This window comes from Siniperca chuatsi, linkage group LG13 (genome assembly GCF_020085105.1).
Source record: "Siniperca chuatsi isolate FFG_IHB_CAS linkage group LG13, ASM2008510v1, whole genome shotgun sequence".
NCBI lineage: Eukaryota > Metazoa > Chordata > Actinopteri > Centrarchiformes > Sinipercidae > Siniperca > Siniperca chuatsi.
The window spans coordinates 11,853,752-11,872,355 of NC_058054.1; the positions used below are offsets into that span (position 1 = coordinate 11,853,752).

The following is an 18,604-nucleotide window of genomic DNA, read 5'->3' on the forward strand; positions in this document are numbered from 1 at the left end:
CTGAATGCAGCGACTTTTTAAATAAAACACGAGAAAAAAATGGTATTTTTTGTTTTACACGACCTGGGTGTCAGGTGTAAAATGTCAGACTGACAATGCCTATGATATGTATGGTCAGTCGTGTTCAGCGGGTTGCTGCAGCACGTGGATGAATGTGCGGATGCGTGGCTCTGATTGGCCAGACACACGCATCCCAGCAGGAGCACTGTGCTCTCTACTTGTCATTACTGTTGCTCCGATTCACAAGCCCATGAACACCGCTGGGCTCAGTGTGTCCATGTCCTCTCGGACTTGGAAATTAATCTCTCATTATTTAAAGCGGCGGCTCGCACCATGGATGCTACCATTTATCAGATCATATTTGGGGAGCTCGGGGACTTAAACTGTAGTTTGATAGATGCTTTCCAAGACACTTTATTGGAAAACGCTTCATTGTCATTGCTGAGCACTGATGGTAAGATAGAATTGCTTCCTTTTTTCAGTTAAATATTGAAAGGTGTTGCTTCTTGGATGACGGAAACAATAAGCCTTCCGCCTTTTTTATTTTACTCCCCCCCCAAGGTTTATATTGCAATGCCACAACAGATGAGATTGGAACCTGCTGGCCGCGGACCAGCACCGGGAGGATTGTAGAGAGACCCTGCCCTGAGTACATCAACGGGGTGAAGTACAACACAACGAGTAAGATATTTAGCTGTCACGGCAAAAGTTCTTCATCATGCATTTATAACATTATACATTTTGTACAGAGTTGGTTTGTCAGTTATGAAAAAAAGAGATTAAAAAACGCACAATACAGCCAGATGTGCTTGCTTCAGGTAAAGGTAAAATACTATATATCAGCAAAACAAACCCAACAACTTAAATGTGTCTTAGTGCAGTGAAGATTAACCATTTCTTGATTTCTTTTCATGTTAAATTGGATGATTTTTTTGGGTCTTTTTCCTTCTGATCTGATGTAAAGCAGCGATGACTATGAATCTCAATGATCATAGAGAAAAAATAAATAAAAACCTTCAGAGGTAAAATGCACTGTCAAGAGAATATGGATTTGCAATAATGGTTAACAATCATAAACAAAAAGAAGAATTCCATCATAAAAAGAAGCAGAGGCACATATTTACTCATGGACAACAGCTTCAGTTGACCAGAATGCATTGCAGTCTACGATTCTGTAACATACAGGAGTGTCAGCCAGGCAGCAGAATTTTCTGTCCACTTAATCTGGTACAGAGTTGACTTCATGAGGTCTCCTCCAATCACATATTTTTTGCTGTATCTAGCCCACAGCAATTTCAGAAGGCTGAATATATGGCATAAGATGAGAGCAGAGCATCCGGGTACCTTCGTCAAGCCCCAGCCCCCTTTTGGGTTAAAGCAGCCCCTCTAATTTGACTGGCAGTAAATGCAAATTCCGAGTTTTTTCCCCCCAATTTAATAGCATAAAATAAGAATATTGTATTGCTTTTTAGCTATCAGGAGCCCAAATCCTATGGCCAGTCAGGCAAACAATTATGTTATGTCGTTGCTGATCAATGACCGGCGTCGTTATATAGAAAAAAAGAAAAGAAAAGAAAGAAATAGGGGTTGATGACAAGTGGACTAACCTGACATACCGTATTGAATCTCCAGGTAATGTATTTCTGACATCTGTTACTTTTTATATCGCTAAGACACTTTTTGTTGCTATTTTGGTAGTCTGTCCAATGTGAAGTTACTGTAAACTAATTACATCGCTCTGGTGAAGCACCGCTGTCTCAATTTTGATAGCTGTTTGAGTTATTACGCAACCTTTTACTATGAGCCGAGAAGTAGAAAACGGGTCGGATTTAGCCCAATTTCCTACAAGGTTCATTATTAGAACTTAGGTCAGCTCAATTTATGTTGACTATTAACGTTAAAATACCCTCTGCTCCCCGGTCTTTCGAGCGGACAGACTGTTGAACCAAACTCCATTCTAAAAGCATGTGTTTTATGGTAGGGCCAAATTTTTTCACAGAAAAACTGTACTCACACAATCAAAAAGACTCTTTAATGATTCGCTTCTATCTACAGGCGTAATCGGCACACATGCCATTTACTCAGTAACATCATTAACTAACCTGTGATGAAGTGTTTGCCACAGAGGTACACGTATTGACTGGCCGGGTCCCACAGTTTAGCATTTTTATCCTCTCTGTGGGTGGCCTGAAGCCACAGATCTCTTCTTTTACTGTCCTTCGCTCTTTGGGGGGGAAAACTCGTTGCTTTTTTTTTTTGTTTTTGTTTGACGTGCAAAATGCGATGCAGCAGCTTTTAGGTATGGTGCTAGTAATTTTTTCAATTGGCGCTCGCACTTTTACAGCGGTTGTTTTCACCGAAAAGGGGGCGTGGTCGTTTTGAAGACAGGTGACGTATGCCTGCTCTAACCTATTGCAGCTTCACCATAACCACACCTGTCATCATAGAACCCATCTGTCTGTTGGTTGGGATTGCGACCTTATGAAGATCATGTGTCTCCTGTTATTTGTGTATTCAAATAAATTTGCGGTTTGGAGTCAGTGTGCAGCTGTTTCTCTTTTAATCAGCTTCACCCTGACTGTAAAGGCTCATGCACACCTTCAGTTTCTATACACAGGTGCATAAGAGGTTATTTCTGCAGGCAAGAGAAGCAAGAACTTCTGCATGTTGTTCTTTTACTTGCAATAAACATTATACAAACTTGATGCAACGTTTTGGTCCTTCAGGTAAAACTGAGGAAGAAAGAACATTCCAGACATATAGACAATGCTTCCTCAGATGAGGCCAGTCAGGGACCATGAGCTATCAGGCAATCAGTCCCACAGGTTGTGTGCATTTAGCCAATTAGAAGGCACATCTCACCAATCTTTAATGAACAGCAACTGCATCAATTTATATACACACATTGAATATTATTAAAAATCAATTTACCCACAATCATCTCTTCCATAATGGCAATAAAGTTAGGCTAGTGGTAGATCTCAGGGTAACACTATCATAACTTCACTGTTTAGGCTACCCCATGAATATACCTCTAACTAGGCAGTAGGTTACCATAATACAAAATTAATCTAGCCAAATTTAATTATATAATAGTATAAATAAGAAATAGGATATAATTAAGAAAAAATTTTGAATATAGAAAATGTCATAGAATCTCACAGTTGAAAAACATAAACATAGGGATGATGAAGACAATGTACAAAGATCATCCAAAACAGGGATTCAATACCTGGGCAACAGAAGAAAATTCATAATTCGTGGATAAACCTATAAATCTAGTGACAATCAAATCACCTTGAAGTCTTAACATCAGCCAAAGTATCTGGCGCTATCTTTAATTCTCAACAATAATAACGTTTTTAACTGTTGATTTTAACAGTAAGCTGAAGGGATGCTTTTTGTCTGCTGGCTTGAAAGACTGGCTTGAGCAATTCCAAACCCAAATTGTATCAGCCAACAGTTTTACCAAGAGCTGAGAACAGCATCTCTCTACCACCCCAACACTGTCGCGTTATGTAACTCCTGTATTAATCATAAGACTGATGAAGTTGTTGTTGACACACTCAAAAAAGTAAATTACAGCATTCATTTCATGAAATAACATCAGAAAATAACTCCTGTAATGCACCGAGTGTAAGGGTTCAGGCTGACAGTATAAAAGTGTCCAAGGCTGGATTTTTCATTCAACACAGCTGTTATTTCTGTAACAGGCTCAGGTGCAGTGGCATTACCCACTAACTCCCCACCACACCCACTCACGCACACCCTGCTGTTTGCCTAGTTACCTCTTACTGCATTGATTCACCCTTTGCTCTACTGGTGCTCAGCATTAGTTGGACATGCCTGGTGGTTTGATTCACTCGTGTGAAAAGTGCAGTCATTTGCCATGACAACATGTGCCAACACCTTCTCTGACATATACCTTCATTTATTGACACCCTTGTGGATCGATATAATAGTTTTGACAAGCTAAGGATATTAGATATTGTCGTGAGATTGCAGTGATTGAATATTTCTGTGAAATTGATCTTCCAATCAAACAATAGGCCTGTCAAATGCATTGGAGTATAATGGCATTTTGTGTTTGCTAGAGATGATAATGTAATTGCACTACTCCTATTGCCTCATGCTGTTTTAACAGGTTTGATGAATCAAATACGAAAGAATAAGTATAAGAATTAAAGATAAAATAAACTCTTTTTGGAAAATTAAGTCACGTTATCGAACAGATTGCAGTTCTGAGGTGGAATGAAACAGGTGACAGATTTTTTTGTTCCCTTGTGTAGAGCTCCTGAGTAAGATAATTACAGGAATCAGTCTTTCTGAGAGCAGATTCTACAGGTTTTATTCTTGCACCGTCAACACCATTTATAAATATAAGTGTTAAATTACTTTTACCACAGATTGGTCGATTAGTGTTGATTTGTCACATACATGTGCTTTGTAATGTGTGTGAAATAAGCTTTGTTGTCATAAAGCTTATTTTTATAAATATCATTACAACTGCATTTCAGACAGGGAACAAAGTAGGAAAGAATATGAGTGAATTTTACAGTTTGTCCACTTTGCATTTATATATCAGAAAGTATTTTACAGCTTGTTTCACAAGTTCCACTGTAGCAGAAGATAATAGACTTTTGGATCATGGAATTTTGTATTAGAGACACTGTGGCAGACTTGATCGGTTTAGCTGTCTATGATCAATTGTCATATATGAAAAAAGTACTCACACAGGATTTGTAATAGGCTGATGAGAATTTGTGGTATGGAACGTTTTAATACACTTTTAACACACTTAGATTATGGCAGCAGTGCATACAAGCATGGAGTCTTTGAGGGAGGTTGGTGAGACTGCAGCATGATGTGTTGAAACATTGCATGCTTAGCCTTAGTGTGCACTTTTCATGGATCAAAAACAGGTTTAATTGTGCCAAATCTATGGCGCTGTTCTGTGAGCTATAAGAAAGTATTTATTTATTTAGTATTTTATTCAGCAAAGTATTTTTTCTCATGTTTCACATTTGTAAAGCAACAAGCATTACAAACTGTGAAACAGCAACCTGGCAGTTGTCCTCTGCTAGCCACTGAGCATCTATAGGGATAAATGCCTGGTTAAAAGTCATGTTACAGTAGTCGTTGAGGTAAGTTCAGAGAGGGGGCAGAGTTAATGTTAAAGGAATAGTTAAACATTTTGGGAAATACATTTATTCACTTAGCTAAATATTTAATGATTGCTTCAGTATGTGTGTTGAATGTTGTGTATAGCTTACTTTATAATGTATCTTGCAGTGCCACATTGCACCATGATATCCTGTTGACCTTTTACCACATCTATATGCACTATGGAACTCTGTAGGCTCTGTAATCTGTAGAACTCCATATGCACATCACCAAGGCAAACTACTCAGTAGTGCTGTATTCCCCCCCCCCCTTAATTTCAGTTAAACAATAGCATATTAACACAATGTAAAGACTGAATTATCCATGTTAAATTTTAAGGATATCCAGTCTGTGAAATTCACTGTATTAGGGTGAATGTATCAGTGCAAGTAGAGCACACGTGTATTACATTAGATTCTGGTTAAACACAGCAAGGGAGCCTTTACAATACTCCTAACTGCATAATTGACACTTATGTCACAGGATGCTGCATGTTTTTACAACAAAGTGACATGGATCCCGAGACAATGGAGGTGATTATCTTGATCCTGCTGGGATCACATTAGCAGCAACCATTTGCAGCCACAGATAAATAAAAATTTGGAATCACAAAATAGGTCACACTAAGAATAGAAGTAGGCCCTAACTTCACATGAGCAGGTGTTAATTAACACAGTGCAGTAACACGCAGAGTCTGAAATAAAGTAGAATTAGAAAATTTGATGTGAAGCTACAGCACACTGTTTTGCAAACTAAAGCCAAACTGGATGTGTGTTTGTTTTTTTAGTTGCTCACGTTGGCCACATACAGGATCTGACCTATGGGACTAACAATATATTCTCTTCCATTTTCCTCCTTGGAATGTCTCAGAGCTAAGCATTTAATGCTACAGGCCTGCATATTAGAAAAGCATGATCCCGGATGGGCTACTGTTATGTTTTAAGGACAAATCCCTGTGCTTAAACTAGTAAGTTTAATGTCAGCAAAATGTTGCAGTTCTTTTAAAAAAAAAAATCAGAGATTTCACAGACTTAACAGGCCCACTCAGGTAAGGGGCTGTAAATTCCTTTCCATTTCATCAAGCATATATAAATATTAATGTCTGTGCAGAGTGGCTTAAGAGGTTTATACATTTTTAAACCTTCCCGTGTCCCATCGTCATTTTTTTCTCTCTCTGGCTTACATGAAATGCACATCACAACAGTTGGGTAGAATTGTTAGATGTGACTTACAGTCATTCATTGTCTTTGCTTTGGAACTGCCATGTAATGTGCTTTCTGTCAAGCCTCAGGCAAGATAAGATGTTCACAGCAGTATAGATGAATGATATCAACACCAGTGTATCAGGTTTTCAAATTCAAGTATCAATATCTCAGTGACCTGTGTGCTTTCTCTGTTCAGATTCTCAGAGTGTAACTGTAATTATTCGGTGAATCATGTTCCCTCCTTTGGTAAACTCACCTCATCCCTGTGTGTCTCTGTTCATTGTCACTGAGGAGACATCCATCAGCACATAATATACCTTTCTAGTCAACACAACTCAGGATTGCTGTTTCTACAATGGAACTTTATTGATTCTCTTATCAGGATTAATAAAGTCTGAGACGTATCGGTGCTGTGGTGTGTATCAGGTTCAGAGAGAAGAGCGGAGCTGCTGCAGCGTTGCCTGCTGGGGATACAGCTTGATGCTATATTTTAAATCAGAGATTAGTCTGTGCAACATTACCTCGTCTTTCTGAAGCAAAAACGAAACTGAAATAGAGTGGTGAATATACAGAGACAGGCTAAAGTTTCAACTCAGGAAGTTCATGGTGATGCTTTTTAAGATGCTATGTGTGTTTCTGTTGTTGTTGTTTTAATGTCATTATGTGTGAGAAACCACCACATGCATAAAACAGTCATCTTTTAAAAAAAAAAAAAAACATTCTAGTACATCATTTAGATGTGAGCCTCTAGTGACAGTGAAGGACAGACCTGTGGGCATAAATTTTTAAAAGTGACTGAAGATGTAATGTAGATCGTTTGGAGGTATGGCTGTGTAACCTATTTAAGAAGTTAAGGATATTTACCCAAGCAGTGTAAAAGAAATCCTTCCACTGTACCATCAGCATAACCTAATGACTCATCAATGTTTATCACTAAAGTTTGATGGCAGTCTAAATGAGCATAATAATGCTTTGCATCTTCTTGTCAGTGGGCTGTCATGTCCCCATAGTTCCCCTGTGGAGGAATTATATGAAACCCATATTTCTGCCTTAAAAAGGCATATCCTCCTGCATCCATATTCTTCACATATGTTTACAATCTATCTATAATTCTGTCATCCTGATTGTCTAATTTTATGTTGGTCTATTATGTACACACGTACATCTATTGCATGTCTGTCTGTCCTGGGAGAGGGATTCAGCCTCTGTTGCTCTTCCTGAGGTTTCTTCCATTTTTTCCCCATTAAAATGTTTTTTGGGGGATTTTTTCCTTCTCCGAATCGAGGGTGGGAAGAAGGACAGAAGGTGTTGTATGCTGTATTTGACTTGTGCATGTCAAGACCCAGATTTGCATGCAGAATTTTAAATAAAATTGTATTTATTGGTTTGAAATTTCCAAACCAAAGAACATCTTATTTTAGACACTCGTCACTGATGCAATTGACTTCCTCTGTTTCGAGAATCATGCACTCCTGGCTGCTACAACCCGTGCTGTTTTTTCTTAGCTGAATCCAGTGACTGCACCAAAGTCCTCTGTAAAGTGCGTCTCCTGCGGTGAATCCACCCCTTTAAAACCTTTGATCCACTTCTCCCCGGTGAGACTGGGTAAGAGGTTAGTCAGTCAGCAAATTCAGGTCAGCATGTGTAGCAAACACTTCACTAGCCACTGCACACCAATTCCTCCCAGGCGGTCCAATCGGCACCAGGCTCCCCTAGCTGCACTCACCACTGGCTCAGCATCCACATATACTACAATACCCTAGACCTCTATATAAAGATGGATGACATGACAGCTCCCCAAAAGTGAAGCCAAAACATATTGATCGCCCCCTGGTGGCTGGCTGTGGTAAAGGTCATCAATCCCACCCCCCCAGTGTTAGCGGATAGGACATGAGCCAGACTAAAAACTCAACTGTTGTGTGTTTTTGCCATGTGTTCGGGTATTTGGTTGTGTTGTGTGTTTTTGCAGAGTTTTGCAGAGTGTTTCTGTATTTGCAGCATGTTTTCTAAATGCTGTGCATGTGTTGTCAAATTAATGGAGATGTTTTTTTAAATTTGCTTGTGTTTTCTTAAGTTGCAGTGTGTTTGCACTTGTCGGCCACCATAGTTATTTGACGCTATTAAAAAAACAGGGCTTCATGTCATGGTTGACAGCTGAGCCATGCTTGTGATTGAGTCAGCCGGGTGTATGGGCGGGACCTCGATGTAACAGCTCCATCTCTGATCACTGCTGCGCAGACTCTGGCTCCAAATGACGTCAAAAGCGCAAGATGGCTGTGTAGTACAAAACTTGGACAGACATTTTTTAAGCCACCATATAATATTCACATCAGTGGTTACAACTGTTGAGTATGGAGCTCTTAGCTTTTAATTTTAGGTATTGTCTTGTGTTATTTGAATAATAGCACCTGAGAAAGAGATGTTAGTCATGTCCCATTCTTATTGTCCCATTTTGATTGTTTCCCTTGCAAAACATATTATGCAATGGATTGTCCATCATCAATTAATGATTATTTAGTGGTATTTTACAAATGACAAATTGTTACACACATTCCATTGTTCTAAGAACATTTTAATTATTAAATTCCTCATCTCAGACATGAAGCCTTGACCTCTTATTTTGTTTCTCCAAATGACACTGAATTACTAACCATGTCTCCTAAAAATTACATTCAAATCAGTGGTGTAGTGGAGTCTTGGTTGGTGTCTTCTATTCCCTCCACCCTGACCCTCCAGCCCCCTCCCAAATTGGCGTTTTCACACATCAAAACTCAGAGGACGGACCAGCTTGCTTGTCAAGAGAGCCTAAAATCTCAGCACCTGTTAATAGAGGTAACAATGGTCTCAGTGGTATTGATCAACAACACCCCTGCAGTGCTGCAGCCACTCATTTTCATCTTTTGTCCTTCTGGAGATGCTTATCCCTCTAGTTTGTGACAGTTTTTTTCTTTTGACAAAGTTTACAATTGTGATTTTGTGTGGTACTTCATATTTGTAGTTGTGCATGCATATGTGTATGAATAGCTAGCTACTGGGGTTTTCAAGTATGTTCATCTTTTTCATTCCCCTCCATGAAGCTCGATATTATTTTGTGTTTTACTTCTGTTGCCACTGCCCTTGAATCTAAAGTGAGGGAACAAAAGTCTCCAATGCGCAACACAACATACAGTAACAACACGCCGACAAGAATCTCAATCTCATGGACCTTGTGCAGTATAAAAATGTCACAATTCCTAGATTGGAAAACATTTCTGACAGTGAAAAATTAGACTTGGGAGCTCTGTATTGTGGTATTATTATATAAAAGTCAAAGGCCACAGGACCAATACAAATGACTGAAAAGCATTTTATGTTATTGCAGTGACCTGCCATAAATAACTTTGATAAAGTGCTTATAAAATGTGACAGCATATATGCTTTTTTAGCTGTGTAATGTGGTATAATATGTTCTTATTATCCAGACACGCTATCTTCCTTCCTTTGGCTTGTTAGTTTACCCCAGGGCCACAGACTTGTAGTACACAGGGTTTTGTTCATTTTCTCTCACTCACCAGATGTGAGAGTTTGACAGCAAACACGCGAGAAAAACATTTAAATCTATGAAATTCGATTGTAGTTATTCCAAATATGTCAAGGGCATGAAGAGAAACTGGAAAGCACAGCTGTGAGTAAAAGATAACCCAGCTTCATCAGGCTCTGTTGGCCTGTCTGCTTCAGTGGTCATCACTCAAGGCACAATGCTTTTTAGTAAAGATTTAGTGTTCCCCACTAAACAAAAGGAGATAGACTACCAGTTACCCAAACTACCTTTCATTGCAAGTGTTCATGGTGTGATGCTTATAGTCATACTTTTATCCAAAATGAGTCAATCAACAGAAAATGAATCAGCAACAATTTTAATAATCGATTAATGATTTTTAGCTATTCTAGCGGCATGGCTCTATGTGGGTTAGTCGGTCCACGACTTTAGTTCAGACTGAAATAACTCAGCAACTATTGGATGGATTGCCATGATATTTTGCAAAGACATTTCTGGTGCCTAGTGTTTGGTGATCCTATGGCTTTTCCTATAGCGCTACCATGAAAAATAAATAGATAGATTTTATTGTCCCCAAAGGGGAAAATTGTTTCCAAAGTGTGTGCCTCAAGAAGAGCACAGACTGTGTCATTGCAGCAGAGCATGCGACGGAGTAAAATCTTCTTGATGGATTGGCACAAAACTTTGTACACGCATTCATGTCATTATCCTAATGACTTTGGTGATCCCCTGACATTTCATCTAACATCACCATGAAACTCTCATTTGTGGTTCAGAGTTAAATGTTTCAACAACTATTGGAAGGATTGCCATGAAATTGGTACACACATTCATGTATCCTGCGGGATGCGTTCTAATAACTTTGGTGATCATCATCAGGTCAAATTTTTAATTTGTCAGCCTCTGCTGTATTTTGTGTTTAGTGCACATGCTAGCATTCTAACACACTAAGATGATGAACATGGTAAACATTACCACTTAAAAATGAGCATGTTAGCATTGTCTTTGTGAGCATGTTAGCATGCTGACATTAGCATTTAGTTCAAAGCACCACTGTGCTTACTGTACGTACAGCCTCGCAGCCTGGCTGTAGACTCTAAGAAAGTCTTCTGATGTTTAACTGAAACTTCAGGGTTGAATACAGCAACTTGAGCTGGAAAATTGTGATGGACATTTTTCACTATTTTCTCACACTATATAGACCAAACTGATTAAAGGATTAATCAAAAAAATAATTAGTACAAATAATTGACAATGACAATGATCTAGCCCTATTTGTAGAATTAGCTTGGCTACTGTTGAGCACATTACATTATCATTACAATGACTTATCAACTATTTTGAAATATAAATGCAAAACATTTTATTAGAACTAATGATATAACAATAGAGTAGATTTTTCTTTTTGTAACCTTAAACATAGGGGATTTGTTAACCCAGCAATCAATAGCCATAAATAAATGTTAATATGAATAAAAATCCTCACCTTAAACTGCGCATCATGCCTCTGACATTGTTCTCCAGCTGGGGTCATAAACTTAAATTTATGCAATGACCTCCACAACCTTCCAAATCTGCATATTTGGTTTTAAAGAAAAACAAACAAAATCTTCACCTAGAGGAATAATAACAGTTGTATGCTGTACTCTCTCTCTGTCTCTCTCTCCTTGCGTGTGTCCAGCAGTTCCAGCCGACTGACTCTGAAACCCAAACAAATCCTGCCCCCGTCCTTTGAGTTCAGCTTAGAAAAGAGGCTTTCTTTTCACTTTAAATTATTTTCTTCTTGAAAATAATCACTCTATTACACATCTGAGTAATACTGAGCAAATTCAAAAAGAACATATTTATTTCAGGTTCATTGATGTTTTAGCAGAGAGGATGTCCTCACTATAGGGCATAAGCAAGCAATACATTAAAACCTATGTTGTGTATGTATATCTATGTCGTGCTCCTTCCCATTAGTTCATTTATGAAATTCAACGAACCATCTCAAGTGTAATGAGAGTGCCAATCATAGTTCTTAAGCTTTCAGCTTAATGCTAACATCAACATGCTAAGTTGCTCACAAAGACAGTGTTAACATCCTCATTTTTAGGGGGTAATGTTTACTGTCTTATTTTATTGTGTTAGCTTGCTAACACTTGCTAATTAGTTTCCTCAGTTTTATATTATTGTAATCTTTGGCTTTTGGAGTAGGCTATTAATCGGCCAACACTTGCAATTTTTAGACCTTGACTCTGGAAAATATGAATGGGCTTTGTTCACTAATTTCTGACATTTTATATAGTAAATAAGTAAAAATAATCATTAGTTACATGCTAACATCAACATGCTGACATGCTCATAATGACAATGCTAACATAGTGTTGTTTAGCTGGTATAATGTTTACCATGTTCACCATCTTAGTTTGACTTGTTAGTATGCTGACATTAGCTAATTAGCTCAAAACACAAGGCTAATGGGAATGTCATTATTTGTGCAGGTATTCGGACAAAAACCAAAGTGTTAAAAAATCTAAATTTTTACCTGATGATGGCGCTGGATTAAAGACAGGGGATCACCAACATCAGTAGGTTTTATCCTCTGGGGACCATGAATGTTTTCCCTTGTGAAATAGTGTCAGGGGGAGTTGTTTTTGTGGAACATTTGTATGTGCATTAAAATGGTTAAATCCCTGTAAAAGAAAAAGACAGTATGACGTATGTTGACTATGTGATATGACTTTTACTAATAAAAAAGACAAACATAACTTGATTATTGGTGCCCTTGAGGTTAGCCTGCCTATACTTTAGCTCTGGAGGATCTCACTGGACTCAGTAAAACCCGACGATTTAATAGCTGTATTTAGCTCTTGGAGAACGTTATTAAACTGATATCAGAGGGAACAGTCAATGTCAGTGGCACATGCTGCTGCCAGAGTTAAAACTTGAAATTTTCAGCATGTAGGTTGCTAGCTTGGACGTTGTTGTTGTTGTTGTTTCACGTAATGACGGGGACTTTTAAAACAGTAACATGCAGATAGCAGAAGGGGAGGAGAATTCTGATAGTCGGCCAATGGCAGGCTTATACCCACAACCTACTTCCTGTGAGTCAGAGAGGAAATTCACATGCAGATTATTAATTTGTATGCTAATATGTATATGTTAAATGTACTAATAGATCATCACAAGCAATTACATACTTAGCTCATGCAGAGTGCATTTGAGACTAAGTTTTTAGTTTACCTCCAGTGCTTGTCATCCATGGTCTATAATGAAGACATCAGTTATTAACAAAATCTATGCTTGGATGACTTTGATTTTTTTTGTATTTGGTACTTTGCAAAGATCAACAGATTACCTAATAGGCCCATTTCTGGGGAATAATAAATGATTACTTCCCTTGGGTTGCAATTACATAATTTGAATCATTTTATAGGTATTTTTAGTTAAAAAGCTGTTTGTATTTTTAAATACAGATATTAATACATGAAGCTATGACTTTGCTGGTGTCTTATTGTCATGCCTTTCGGGGCACTAAAACAATAAGAGAATGATAACACCATAAGTCTGTGTGTGTGATTGAGCTGTTTCGACAGCTGGCTTCTCCTCGTAGCTGCTCTTGCAGTTTTCTTGTTCTGCTTGATCAGTTTATTCATGACTTGACTGACTATTATTGCCCATCTTCTGTCAATAGCTCTCTTTCTTCTCATTGATTTAACATAATAATAATCAAAATAAACTTTATTTATACAGCACTTTTCAAAAACAAAGTTACAAATTGCTTGACATGATTAAACCAGGATTAAAACATTTCAGGACTGAGGCAAATAAAATCAGGCAATTAAAATAATACAGCAACACAATGAAATAAAATGAAATAATAATAAAATAAAATAAAACTAAAATAAAACCCCCAACAATAAAAATAATTACTAATAATAAAACAGATACAACATGTTGGCAATAAAACAGAGTGCTAGAATTAATAAAAGGCTTTTTTGAAAAGATATGTTTTGAGAAGTGATTTAAAAGATGTCACTGATTTAGCAAGCCTCAGATCTTTGGGCAGGGAGTTCCAGAGCTGAGGGGCCTTGACTGCAAAAACCCGATCACCTTTAGTCTTGAATTGGGACTCAGGTACAGCCAGCAGAGCCCTGCCTGAGGATCTGAGGCAGCGCCCTGGCTCATAGGGGAGCAGCAATTCAGCAATGTAGCTAGGCGTTGAACCATGAGTGCTTTAAAGGTGATCAGTAAAACCTTAAAATCAATTTTATAACCAACTGGTAATCAATGAAGAGAGGCTAGAACAGGTTTGACATGAACTTGTCTTCTAGTATTTGTTAAAAGCCGAGCAGCTGCGTTTTGTACCAGCTGAAGGCGCAAGATGTTTTTTTGGCTCAAACCTGAATACAGTGAATTACAATAGTCTTACCAAGAAGAAATAAAGGCATGAATGACTTTGTCAAGATCAGGTTGAGAGAGAAAAGACCTGATCTTTGAGATGCTCCTTAATTGATAAAAAAACATGATCAAACAACATTTGTATTTTGTATTTTAAATGAAAGTTCACTGTCAAATATTACACCCAGGTTTCTGGCTGAAGGTTTGATATTTGAAGACGGGAATCCAAGATGTTTCTGTAAAATAGGGATGGACTTTGGGGGACCGAAGAGAATTATTTCCGATTTGTTTTCATTTAGCTGGAGAAGGGTTTGGAACATCCAGCACTTTATTTCTGACAGACAGCATAAAAGATGATTAAAACTGTGTTCAGGTTTTTAATGGGACATACATTTGTATGTCATCTGCATAACAGTGGTACTGGATTTTGTGTTTATTTATGATCTGTCCCAGTGGCAGCATGTATATACAGAACATCAAGGGGCCAAGGATGGAGCCTTGTGGAACACCACAGGTCAGAGGGGCCACTGAAAAGGAGGCATTACCCATGACCACTGAGAAAGTCCTGTTTGATAGACAGGATTTGCACCATTTTAGAGCAGTGTCCCTGATGCCAACCCACTTTTCAAGGCGGTCCAGTAGGATGGAGTGATCCACTGAGCTCAAATCCAGAAGACATAAAATCGAACAATCCCCAGCATCAGCTGTAAAAAAGGTTGTGTCACTCACTTTAATGAGAGCAGATTCGGTGCTATGACGTGAACAGAAACCTGATTGAAATTTGTCAAAGATACCACAAGTATTCATAAAAGAAGTCAACTCAACATTTAATAAAAAAATAGGAATTTAGAAATGGGTCTAAAATTTTTAAAATCCACAGGGTCAAGGCCAAGTTTCTTAAGAAGTGGGTGAACTACTGCGTCCTAAAGGCAAGAGGGAACACAGCTAGTGGACAGTGGAATTGATAAAATAGTGGGACCAACACTGTTAAAACCTCTTTAAGAAATCAAGCAGGCATATAATCTGAAGGACTCGATGAGGGATTTAATTTGGCCATTGTCATTTAGTTGAGTTGAGTGTTTAGTTTAGTTGAGTGTGGACATTCTTTACATTCGCCTTCTCTCATTACAACCTTTAAAGAAAAATAATGCAATATTGCCAAATGCAATTGTATTTTTCCACTGAAACTTTCATCCAAAAGCAGTGAAGCTCTTAACTGCTGACTCAGCTGCACACTATCCTCAAGAGAAACCTGAAAGAAACATGTATTTTTCAAGCCACTTGCTGCTAAATTGCCAAATCAGATGTTCAATAAGCCATGTACTGTAGGTTACTGTAAAGGATGGTAGTAGCAGGCTGGTCAGGCAAGCAGCCAGTTTTTAGACTGACCCCATATGTCTTTTGTTGATTGGCTCAGTGGTGGTTGACCTGAGCTTGTGTGGTTTGGTCGTCCATGAGGCTACACCATGTCTCAGCCATTAAACCCGGTGCATCATTTCTAGAACCACATCTCCCACTGCCATCTCAATTGTCACATGTAGCATGACAGCAAGGCTTACAGTCACTCTGAGAAAACAGTAAAAACAACAGTGGGATTTCTACTCTGGCAGGTTCCCTGCACTACATTCTACCCTGTTGTTTTGGCTCTCATACAAATGATTGTCTTTTTCTGTTATCCAACTAAAATCTACACTCACGTTAGTGATGTTCCCAAGATGTATTTTAAACTACAGGAATCATCTACAGTGGAAGTGGGTGTCTAATTCTCAGCAAAGATATGTGATATTTCTCTTGAATGTCTTTCTTTAGAGCTATTCCTCCCCTTGGGCTGTTCCCTTTATAGAAGCCATGAGTGTGTGTCAGAATTTCACAGAAGGAAAAGATGACAAAACAAAGACATTCAGCACAGTTTGTCACATTTGTATTGGATTGTTTAAACATTTAAACTGTGTATATACTGTATAACATTTATTCCATATGCAGCTTGATACAACAACTTAGTTTTCCCAGGAGGACATGATTAGATGAGTAAATAATCTCTGAAAACAAACAGATTTCTTTTAATAACACAGGACAGGTTATGAGTTAACAAGCTTTTTTCTTTAGCATATTTAAGCAATGAAGTGCTAATTACTGGTAGAAGTCAACAGTCAGAGCATCAGAGTTAAATTGCAGCAGTAGTACCAGAAAGCTTTCACCCAGAGGGATGAGTTTAAACACTTTGTAATGTATATGTGACTTGTGATCAAACATAGTCTGGGCTTTCAGTACCCCCTCAGGATAAACCTCCCAGAGACGTAATTTAAGTAATCCATCCACTTTTGGAGCGTGTGCTGATAATGCCAGAGAGCCAGGGACTTTGTTTTGCTTTGAAAAAGATCAGCACCTCTGACAAAATGTATAATAGAGTGAATGTGACAAGGACAGGACAGTATTCTTTTTGGTGAAGTGGTTTAGCTGCCATGTTGTGTTTGATCAAACTTGGGTCAATCAAGGGCTTTTGGAACAGTTGCATTTTAATGTTGTGATGTTGGCATGTTAGCCTTGACAGCTTAGACTCACTGGAGACTAACGCTTCCTGATCTGAACCACAGGTCACCTGATTCATGAATATGTGATTTTTGGAAAGTCTGATTATTTCTCTCCAGATAGAGAACAGTTTAAGTTTTCCACTATACTGCACAGAGGGAGCACCGTGTGTCTTATGTTAGGTGTTTTTGGCAAACGTATCATTTAGGGTATTCCTTTTCCAGAAAGATGATAAATACAGGGGGAAAAAAGAAAAACATTTTTTTATTTGCCCTTTGAAAAGGACACTTTTGCATCTACGACAAAAAGGGCAAGGGCGGTTGCTGACATACACATAAAAAGCAAAAACAACAGACTTGGAGATGAGATGCAGGCCCCAAAATGGTAAGAACCATCCTGACAATGTAAAAAAAAAACATAACCCAAAAACTTACATTATTTTTAAACAGTTTCAGACAAATATCAAGGATTCAGTGCTTATGTGGCTCCCCATAAAAACCACAGCTCGCACAGTGATAGAGATGAAGCCATTTTACATTCCTGCAAACCATGGATACTTTGAATTTTTACATTTCAAACACTTGTAAATCTATGATAATTTCTTTTTTTTTGGAATTTTGCTTTATTGGATAGTCACAGTAGAGAGAGAGGGGATGACATGTAGCAAATAGCCCGGGCTGGATTCGTACCCAGGCCTCAGCGTTGATATGTGGTACGCGCTCTACCAGGTGAGCTACAATCATTTCTAAGACCCTCTTATGTTATGATGCTTTTGGGATCTATATAACATATATAACACCTCTTAAGCTTAAGAAGGCTCATAAAATAGATTTATTGACCATATTAGCCTTAAGATTCTTCTGGGAAATGGGGCCCAGTTTAATAAAATGGTTAAATATTTATTTAAATCACTGCAGGTCATAAGTGATGTAAAAGAACTCCACAGTCTTTCAAAGACTGATATGATAGACTGTGATTGAATTGTTACTGGGTATGCCTTCAGGTCATCACTTGCCCTCTGATGTCTGTGTATGCAACATGGCAGCTTTGCTCCAGTTCTTCCTGCCTAACTGAAATATCAAACTGCAATGAGCTGTGAGGTTCCCATGTTATTATGGTATGGCCTAGTTTACTCTGTCCCCAGCTCATGAAATTAAATTTCAAATGGCTTGAAGTAAACGCTGCCTTAACTGGCTCAGGTGTACAGCTTGCATGAGCTGTTTTGATCATGCAACTTTGAGATATTATAGCCTTTTATCTTTACCTCATTTTGAAACTCATCAAAATAGAAGGCTATAGCGTCACTGACTATTTCACAAAGCAACTGAAACAAGTGGGTAATTTGTGATAAGCTGTGAGCAGCAGCTTTGTGCTTTGAGGAGGCATAGCAGTCAGTTTCCTTTGTTTGAGTCCATCAATCAGTACCTCCTGGCTCAAAAGTAACACAAAGCTAAAAGACAGATGACAAAGTAAAGCACAGAGCAATCAAACACCAGACATAGACAGACAGGCTTACACAACCTTTAAGTGAAAATGCAATATTCCTGTGGCATTGTTGCAGGTCCCATGGTTGGTAGCACAGCAACAATCAGCTGAAAAAAACAGGTCAAGCTCAGCAGCAGTGAAGACACAGACTGTTTGGGTTGTGTAGATTAGTTCTTACAAATGTAATAACAATTAATTTCACAATTGATAACTGAATCTTTAATGTTTATGACCCTCATATAAAACTCCTTTCCTCATTTATCTCGACAAACAAGCTTCTAATCCTTGAACAGTCATATGG

The 18,604-nt window shown here is 38.3% G+C and overlaps 1 protein-coding gene across 2 annotated transcripts in view; it reads left to right on the forward strand.

Moving 5' to 3' along the window:
- Positions 1-239: 239 nt before the first annotated feature.
- LOC122887196 (corticotropin-releasing factor receptor 2) overlaps positions 240-18,604 on the forward strand; it is a 35,281-nt gene continuing 16,916 nt past the window's right edge. The window contains exons 1-2 of one of the 2 annotated variants that reach the window (XM_044220170.1): positions 240-454; positions 562-681. In XM_044220170.1, the coding sequence (XP_044076105.1) occupies positions 334-454; positions 562-681 (241 nt within the window). In that variant the 5' untranslated portion in view covers positions 240-333. Of the gene's footprint in view, positions 455-561; positions 682-703; positions 1,633-18,604 lie in introns of those variants that run through there. The other variant, XM_044220171.1, reaches the window with a different exon arrangement.